The sequence below is a fragment of the Xiphophorus maculatus genome, chromosome 2 (genome assembly GCF_002775205.1).
Source record: "Xiphophorus maculatus strain JP 163 A chromosome 2, X_maculatus-5.0-male, whole genome shotgun sequence".
Classification (NCBI taxonomy): domain Eukaryota; kingdom Metazoa; phylum Chordata; class Actinopteri; order Cyprinodontiformes; family Poeciliidae; genus Xiphophorus; species Xiphophorus maculatus.
The window spans coordinates 15,404,084-15,414,324 of NC_036444.1; the positions used below are offsets into that span (position 1 = coordinate 15,404,084).

The window sequence follows — 10,241 nt, forward strand, 5'->3', positions numbered from 1 at the left end:
AATTCAAACAGTGACTCATTCTTTCTGTCGTCCACCTGCTGTACCTCCACATATTGCTTCACCTGTGCCCACACAGCAGCCTCTCACTGTAGAATCTTAAAGGAGTCTTCTCATCAATAACCACTGTCACACTGTTTATTTCTGCAATGGTAAGGTATAAAAAAAACAACCATGTGATCATATATTAGAAATGGTTTAAAAAAATAGATATAGCAAGCAACAGAAAGTTAACAGAAGAACCCCAATAGAAGCTAAGGGAAGATGATTATGATGTGAAGCACTTTTTTTGTCCTTTTTCTAACTTGTCCTACCTGTTATCTTGAGGTGAGTTATCACAAAGCTTCAGACTCTTGAGTTCATCACATTTTACCTTTTTCCTACAATCTATGTTGTAAAAATTAAGACATGCTTCATCTTGACATCAGCTCTAATCTTGTCAAAGGGGCTTTCATCTGTTATGGGGAGGATACAGTCGTCCTTTGAAACTAGTCTCAGAAATTTAAAAATAACTGGAGCTAAACTTAGTAGGCACAGCTGATGAAGCAATTGTCAGAGGAAAGTACTTCTGTATCCTTTCTCCGTTGAAAATTTTAGCAGCTGCATTTGGAAACAGCCAGGGTAACAAGGTTATGTTTTTTAATTCAGGGAACAAAAAATAAACATGTACTGGAGAGGTGGTGTGTCAACAAGTTCACTGTGTTTTTTTATTATTGTATCACAGAGGTGGACAATGACAGCCCAGAGCATTTGGATATGCAGTTTGATTCATGGCACAGCAGCACAATCTCACCTTTTTGTTTGTTACAAAGAGCTAAAAATAGTTTGTGATGATCCACGAGTGCACACCGCTGTGCGCCCCACACCTTTTAATCTAGTTAAGTTCCAATCCTGTTCCTGTTTATAAACCATTTGTCTTACAGAAACTGTTATTTTATACTGTTATGTATAATTGACAATCTGCAAACATATTAGACAGTGAAATTGTTTTCATACAAAAAGGCAATTGGGCTTTCTATTTTTTATTTAGAGGAAATAAATGCAAGATTATTGATGACTTTTCTGATTCTGATCAAAGCTCTGTGTATTTGAGACTGGAAAGCTACAGTACTATAGCATTGTAACAAATTGGGATGTCACTGTCTTTGACAAGTTTTATGGAGATGCTGATGTCATTGTCATTCATTAATTACAATTTTACTTAGTTGGCCAGAAAACTGGTCTGACTTAAACCCTGTATAGAATCTGTGGATTGCCAATATCAAAAACACAAACCGCAGAGTAGACCCAACAATTATGATGAGCAAAAGGGCACTATTAAAGTAACCTTGACTTCCTTAACACTTTATCAGAGCTGCAGTCTGATCATGGCGCATGCACAAATCGATCAGCAGCTCGATGGAAAGTGCCATCCTCAAGTCCTCATCAACACTCAATCTGGAATTGAACTTATAAATATCTGATTGCAGGATGATTAGTATTCCCACTATAAACCATAGCAACTCCAATTAAATGTAACCTTTTTGTAAATTAGGATAACATCACCTCCTTGATACTTTTGCGCTCCATGTACTGATCGTTATCTACCTGAAGCACATCCTAATTAACTTTTTCAGTCTTACGTTTTTGTCCTTTTTCTCTGTATCATTATTTTTTATTTCAATAGTGTTTACTTCTTATTAGGGGAAAACTATTACTAAAATTCTTGCTCAAAATTAACAGAGTTGAAAGTGTTGGGGAAATTAGAAGTTCACCAGATGGGAGATCTCTGTGGTGCAATCTCTAAATTAGACATTTTTTTACTTAGACATTTCTTCTCACAGTTTTTACTCTTCTGTGAGAATTTCTGTATTTTTTTTTTGTATGTTTTTTTTTTTTTTTTAAGTTTACCTACTCTTGGGGGATTTCAACCAGGATTTTGCTTATATCTATCAAACAATGGCTAAATGATTATAGAGGTAACATTTTAAACTGAATTTAGCATCTTGTATTACAGGCTGGCACAGTTACCATTACTATTAGGGCCTTCAATAATAGTTCATATCTTAACTTATGCGATTAATCTAAAAGCTTAATGCGTTGATAGTACATGATGCAGGTCAATTGCATTATATATTTTGTCCTAAAAGCCTCTCTGCAGTGGGGGGTTGCTTGATTCAACAATGCAGAGTTGCAAAAGTGAGTGTAAAGATGAGTGAAGAGAGTCAGACTGGTGTGCTCAGCTGTAATGTTCGCTTTAAAAAACACAGTGGGTAGAGCAGATTTGAAAGCCGTCTTCAGTTCCTTTTCCGCATGTTTCCTCCCTCTTCTATCCGTCCCCTTCCTGTCAACTTACTGCCAAACAACAGCCAAAAAAAATCTTAAACGCACCCAGATGTACATTTGAAATATAAAGACAAATTTTAAATCTTCCTGAAAATGAAAACCTGGAAAATTTAGATGTTTGGTTTGGGACAAGAAAACATTTTCTTAAACATTTTTTTTAAAACCTGCATTTTACGTTTTTCACTTTTTTTCCACTCAGTTTGTTTTAGCCTTTTCTTGAAAGTCTTTAATTTGTGTGAATCCCTTTGTGATTTTTATCTGTGACAGACGCTAAATAAGTAAAATATACCTATATATTATTATATTAGAGCACTATTACTACAGTATTTCTGTACTATACTATTGTTCACCATTATAACTGACATTTCTAAAAGTCTCTTAATATTTCCATGTTCAGTATGTTCCATGATGTAGTCTTGAAGCTCTAAATGTAGCCGTTTTGCAGTACTCTGAGCCTTACCATTATCTGCTGAAAGTCTTGCTCTCTCCCATTCTCTCATAGCTTTCTTGAATTGCAGACAAATTACATAAAATACAGTTTCCTTTTCTTCTGCCCTCACCATCAATATCTTATAGATACTGAACAAAGCAAATTTTGAGTTATCACTCCAATAAGTGATACATGTGACTGACTGGGCAAAGATCAGATTTTTTTAAACTGGTCTTTGACAGGTGGTTGTGAAAGACCAATTGGTTTCCATTTTAGGGCCAATTAAGAACATCATCCAATTCCAGACAATTTCTTGGGATTAATCTCTCGTTTTTAGTTTTTTTTCCATAATGTTGTTCATCCCATGCTGTTTTAAGCTACTGAAGTTGTAAGCCAAGTGGATTGCTTCTCAAGAACATGGGGGAAAAATCTGCTCTCTTGAGCTCTTTAAGTAACCATCAAGGATCTTCTCTCATTAGAAAAAGCTTCATAATGCCTCAGGGCTTAAAGGAATGGGTTCAGCCTTCCTATGTGATGGAATATGCATAAGATGGCATCACTACTGTCTGGGAATGCAAATTGGAATAGTTTTTTGTTGTTTTTTTTTCCTCTGGATGATTGCCATGGGGTCTATGTACATGGCCTTATTCTCGTTTAACTTCCTTGCTTAATCAAGAAAAACCTCACTCCCCTAAGGGCAATTCCCAGTTTTCTCTTCAGCTACTCCTTTTCTCATCTCTCCATCTTTATACACATATACACATCCACACACCTCAGAGGCTCATAAAGCATTTCCAAGCTACTGCAGTATGATTATTCATATGGCAATGAGGCTGGATTGAGCCAGCTAGGCTGCGACACTGAGATAGGAGGGTTTCCGGATGATGACTTAAGAGCACTGCATTTTTCCGCTCAAGAATAGCGAATTCAAACTTAATCAGGGCAAGCACCCATCCATTCTCTCTTTTCCAGCTAGCTCAACAAGGTTGAGGCCAAATTGAAAATGGAAAGCAGGAGACAAAAGTCAAAGTCTGGGCGGCATCATACTCACTCCCATCCTTTGTTTCTTTACCACGAGCCTGAGGTTTTCTCCCATGAGCGATGGGTTTCTCTTAGGGCAATCAGAGAAGCATTTCTGTTTCACTCGAAGAGGAGACATTAGTAAGATTAGCTTTCTTCCACTCGATCAGACCTATCTAAACCCTTATCTTTTTCCCATTCCTTGTCGCACACACTCTCACAATGTTCCAGATTTCCACACACAATGGCCACTGCCATCCATCACCCTGTAGGGCACCAGGTATGTTTCAGTGAAGCCCCAGCCAGTTCTCCGGCCAGCCTCCCAGCCGTCAGCTCTCCTCTTTTTCCACAGGCCTTGGTCACATCAGAAGGAGGAGGCAATGATGGTTCCTGATCAATAAAACATTGACTGCATTAAAGCTCATGAATAAGTCATAGAGGGAAGGAACTCAGTCGTTGGGACACACACATACACACACAGGGAAATTGGTTTTATTTAGGACAGAGAAAATGAACAGACGCAAAAAGAGAGCGAAGCAGAGACCTTAACTTGAAAGAGGTTTATTAGCCGCCGACTGACACTTCGTTATGTTAAAGCTCTTTTTTTCTCCTCCACTACCTATTAAATTTGTAGCTGTTTTTTTTCTCAAGTTAAAGGGTCTTTATCTTGTGGAAATGACAAAAAACCTCTTGCATCCCTTTGTCCTAAGACTACCTAAGTATAATTAGTTCATTTGCCTCCAATGGCTTTACATTTTGCCATATGGCTGTTTCTTGGTTACACAAAGAAAAGGGGAACTTATTTGGTGATTAGGAGAGTTGAGAAAAATTTCCTCCTCACATTCAAATTTGCTGAAGTTTTACCAAAACGGTTACCTCAGACAGGATGAAGCTGTGTTTAAGAGTGAGGTAAAAGTCAGACGACTTTTGCAAACTGCTTTGTGCTCTGAATTTCAAACAGCTTGAACAAAAACTAACCAAATGGATGGCAGTCTAAGTTGCCACATTGACACAGATAAGGAATTAAAGACTTGTAACCTTTTTAATTTTATTCTTTGATGTGCTATAACCTTATTGCACTTTGTCCTTTATGTGAGTATGCACACTTTAATTAGGCCGTCTTTTTTTTTCTTCTTTTTTTGCAATGGGTTTGCCCAGGATTGAAAGATATGCACTTTTCCTCAAACATTCAACAAAAAATGTAAATGCATTAGATTAGGATTTTTATAAAATTGGAATTGTTTAGATCACAGCACGTTCATGACTTGGAGCAGTCTAGTCAAAGTCCAGACATAAATCATTTTGAGAGCTCCTACTTAAAAACAGATGATTTTATTGTAAAATCATGTCTTCATTTCAGTTGACAATTCTTCATGTCTGAGTGTTAAAATAATACATAAAATCCCCGTAAAATATTTTGAGCTTTGTCACTATACTTTGGTAATATATAGAGAATTTGAAGCAGTTTGAATGCTTTACTAAGATCCTTCATGTTTCAGATTCAATAACACCTGAAAGTACCTGACCTAAACAATATAAAAATTACATAAAATGTGAGCGGTTATACTCTCGAATCCTGCATGCAACGTTTTTCTCTTGAAATGTTTATTGCAGGCTGAACTGGGATGATTTGCTCCCTCAAAATATATAATGAACGATGAGAAATATCGCTTCCCCCTCCCCCCCGTGAAACAGGAATGTTTTGAGAAGAGTTCTCAGAAAACTTTTTAGCAATTTTGCTTCCTTTGTAAAATGTGGTTTGCATGGCTCCTATTGTTAGAACTCACACATGAATCCACGAGCTGTTCAGAAACATATAAGTTTGAACATTCTGATTGAATAGTACCCAATTAAAATGGCAAAAATAGAATTGCCTTAAACGGCATAAACACGATAAAGTTAATTGAAAAGTGTTTAGAAAAACTCGCAGGTATAATCTTTCGAAGGTGGATCACCGTGCTACAGATGTAATTGGAAAATATTGATGACTGACGAGTAAAATTCCAGGAGAGTTGCCTTTCATGGAGCAGCAGGTAGCAGGGCTCTGCCGCCCTCACTGCACTGTTCAATTAGAGCATATGATTAGTGTAGACTGTCTCAAGTGAAATTGAATCTATCAGCCTGGTTCAGATTACCACAGGTCCCTGCAATCCAGCTATCACTTTGTCTCTGTCGCACTAATATAACACTGACTGAATGAATGATTTCTGCTTAAGGCGACGCTTGATTGAAGCTGATTGCATTTTGCAGAGGTTTATTATATTTCCATAATTTATCACCATGAGGCTGGAGTTTGTGTTTGCGAGGCTGCATGCAGGTGGTTGTGAAAGAAGGGAGAAAAAAGCAGCTGGAGTTCTGCAACCAATGTCATGTTTATCCATTTTTCTTTTCTTTCTTTCTTGCAGGGTGCCGGAGCCAAGAGCGAACCCTATGGACCCACGTGACCTTGAGGACAATGATTCTGGACCATCCATGGACCACGCCCCGTGATGTGAGCGGACCAGACTCCCCGTGCGTCTACCTGTCCTTGACGATTTGCTTCAGCCTGACATCAGCCCAGTTGAGCCGTCAGGCCGGCCCCTTCTCTGTCAGTCATTTCCACCCACCACTCCCTGCCTCCCCTCCCTTCCCTGGCAGTGACCTTGAGAGGAGGCTGCAGTGACAAATATGGATGGCCACAGCTATTCCACACGCAAACTTTTTTCCTGATTTTTCACTTGCTACAAACTTTCTTTAATTGAAGCACTGAAGTTATGTGCAATCAATTACCATCAGGCTCAATTTTCACAGCCAACCAGATCTGTGGCTCACTGGTGAGCCTGGCTGATTCAGAGAGGAGTTTGGGCAGGCAGCTGTGAAAAGCAGCTGTTGAGCTCAACAGATGTTAGAAAAACAGAAGTACGTGATGCAGTGAGTTACACTCCTCATTTATTTGGAATATAATTATGGTTCTGCCGTTCAGCCTTATATCTTCAAGAGATTTTATTAAGTCTAGTGGTGCACTGATCGGGCTTTGACTGGCCGATACCAATATACAGTTTACTTTGAGGTCTGGCCTTCCTGTTCCAATTTTGACCATTACTGATTTTTTTTTCCCTTTTAGGAACTATATGCCATAGAAAAGAGAACAGACTTAAAAATGAGCTGCTCTTTCCAAATTTAAGGAATTCCTTGATACATGTTAATGGGGACAGATATTTACATTCACTGTTTAAAACCTACATTTTCCTTTCTTAACAATGATTAACAAAGTTATTTGTATTTGCTAAATAACAAGCGATATAATTTAGAGATTTTTTATTGCTATTTTAAAGCAAATCGTTTTAAAATTTGGTAGAAATATTCATGACTTGGGTCAAATGTGTTGGGTGTTCTTTCCTTCAGTAATTTGCTGCCCCATTTTTCCAGATAACTGGTGTAACAGTCAGATTTGAAGGCCTTTTGCACACACCTTTTCCATCACAATTTTTTAATCGTATGGAGTTCAGCACTTTGTAGTGACCACTTCTAAAACACTTTGTCCTTAGTCCAGTTTGTAACTAATTTGCCAGTATGATTAGGATTCTTGTCCATTTGAAAGACCCATTTGAGCCCAAGCTTTAGCTTCTTGGACAATGTCTGGAGATGTTGATTTAGTATTTCCATCTCATGGTCTTTCTCCCCTCTTTTGTTGTGAAATGTACCACTCCCCTCTGCAGTTCTCACTCAACAGCAACTAGAAGATACATTTCTCCATGCATAATATCATACAACAAAGCAGCACATTTGAGATGTTGCCTTAAAATACATCCACATGTTTGCCTCTGTGTAATTCAAATGTTGTGATTTATCCGGAAGCTTACATAGCCTTTATATCATCATCTGGGGTTTTCTAAGTGCTTGAAAGGCCTTTAAACCTTTGTGTATGTAAACTACAGAACTTGAAGAGATTAACAAAAAACAAAAAAAGTAAGTCTCTAGATATTCTGGGATTTAAGAATTTGATGTTTTCTACAGTGTATGTAAATATTTTTTCTTCAGCTGTAACCATCAAAGTATGTGTCCCTTAGAGGCATGGGCTGGTTTCCATTATCAAATTATACCAAGGTTATAAAAAGTTGTGGTTTCAAACTGCTAACATTTTCCAGCACACCATTCAAACTGTTTCAAGTGTTTTTGTTTTGATGCAAGACAAAGTGCGACAGGAACTGGAGCACTGCCCCTACCTGCTGCTGTTCAGCTGGCTGAAAAGAGGCTCTGTCTCCGTTTTCTTTCTTACAAAACAGATGAATTTGGCCGTTTGGAAACATTTCCATTCAAACTCTGGGAAGCAAAATGAGCACCAATAATCCCTGTTATTAAGCTAAGCTCAGTTAAGAGTTGGAATAATTCTCACTGACTTACAGTTAATGAACAAAATTATTCAGTGAGAATTTAGATGATAAAAAGATGTTTTGTTAAAAATTGTTTTGTGAATACAACAAAGCCATGATGTTTGTGTTCAAGTTTATCATAACATGAGGATTTTAGCCCAGGCCATGTACAACTCTTATCTTTCATCTGATTTTTAACTGAAACACAACAGTAATCCATGTTCATGCTGTTTGTTGATGCATCTGTAGTCCACAACGGTGAAAGTTCTTAGTTATTATTCATTTAATTAACTGACACAAAGGAGTTTTGATCTCTGGCCAGTTTTACGTTCTTCTGTGTACTAGGATGGTATTTTGATTGAAAAAGGGGAAAACAAAGCAAAAAAAATGGTGTTTTGTTCTGTGCCATACTGTGGCCTTCACTTCTACATTTGCTGTTTAAAAAAGGTTTTAGATTTGTTCACCCTTCCTCTTGTTTTTCTTGGATGACTTATCAAAATCAAGGTGTATTCTGACACATATTGATTGATTGCTGATTGGTTAAATGTTGCTGAATCTTCAAAAGAAACTTCTATTTAGCTGTGCAAAAACAGCCTTTCTGCATTTACCAGCTCCATGTGTACTATAATGTACAGGCTCATTACTCTCAACCCGTCAGCAGCGTATGACGGATTGCCGTCCAAAGATGCGAATGCACTTTCTACCTTGACCTGCTGAGTCGCAGCTGTCACTCATGACGCATTGCCACAGTTTTGTGTTCATATCAGCAATTTGTTGGGGTTTTTTTTGTTGTATTTTTATTGTGATTTATTCTGTTGCCTTAAAATCTGAACTGAAATGCTGTCATTGATGATATTTGCGATGGGTTTCAAAATGCTTTTTTCACTACAGTAGTGCTGCTCAGAAATGTACTGAAGCTGCGTACCTACTTAAGGGATTTGTTAATGTGTCAACAGCTGATTGGAAAAAAAAATAAAAAACAGCAAAATATTATTCTGTATTCTTATTGTGACAGCAGGGAGGAGTCTGGCTGTTTATTTCTGTTGTAATTTGTCTGTTTTAGTTTTAATCTATAAATAGTCTGCTTCTTAAGGCTGGAGGTATGTTTCCATTTTAAGAATTTTTATTGTATTTATTTGACTCATGCAAAACTCGGGGAAACAGCTGAAAAGCGTCTGTCAACCAGTCAACCGAGTCTGTGGTATCAGCGAAAAAACCCTTGCAGCCATGTAAGGTTTTTCTATGATTGATGGAGACAGGAAGAGTGATGAAGTGGCTTAAAGAAGAATTCAGGATGGGGAGAATTTCAAGTTCTTTCTTCATTAAAATTCAAAGCAGCAGCACATCCAGATAGGACTGGGAATAGGAGGTTTAGGAGCAGGGGAAGGCAGAGCCCTGAGCGATCTTTGGGGTTTCTCCTCCTCTCTCTGCCCAGAGAGACTGGTGTATTTAACCAAATCCTTGCCTCCAAACAAGCCCAAAAAAATGCTGATCAACTCCTGAACTCAATCTGAAACCATTTGTGTCTTTGCTGTTCATTTTCTTCATCTCATCTCTTGACAGACGCACCATCTGGTACGCATTAGTGCCACACCTGCTCTCTACCTGAGCCGTTTCATCATCTCTGCCAATAATTGAGAAAACGGCCCTAATACATTGATTCACAGATACTTGCTTAGCCACCACTGCTTGCTACCCTGTTGGAAATTGACAATTTTACATTTTTTTATGAGATTAACTCTTGATCTTAGGTGCTCATAGGCTAGCACCCTGATGACTCTACTCTGGTGCATTTAAATTCACCTTGTGAGAATTTCTGTTGCAGTTGTCTGTTTGTGGCCATAGCCAGTTACAGCAATGTGCAAAAGTACTTCCCTCCTCTAAAGATTTCTTCCTCTCGTGCTTTAATGTTTCAGATCCTCAAATATCTTTCATATCAGACAAAGATGAACTTTCCCACTATTCATTTTGCAGTCTTCTCACAGGAGCTTAATGGCAGTTGTTGCTCCTAAAGGTGGCATGCCCTGTTATTAGATTTACTAGGCAATTTTCTCATCAGTCCTGGTGGGTTTATTTCACTGAATGAATATGAAAAAACACATATCGAGTATTTCCCA

The 10,241-nt window shown here is 38.0% G+C and overlaps 1 protein-coding gene across 1 annotated transcript in view; it reads left to right on the forward strand.

Annotated features, from left to right (window-relative positions):
• Positions 1-9,117, forward strand: part of trim44 (tripartite motif containing 44) — a 48,126-nt gene extending 39,009 nt beyond the window's left edge. Inside the window, exon 6 of the mRNA XM_014469971.2 lies at positions 6,178-9,117. Within this exon, the coding sequence (XP_014325457.1) occupies positions 6,178-6,262 (85 nt within the window). The 3' untranslated portion in view covers positions 6,263-9,117. The remainder of the gene's footprint in view (positions 1-6,177) is intronic.
• Positions 9,118-10,241: the final 1,124 nt, after the last annotated feature.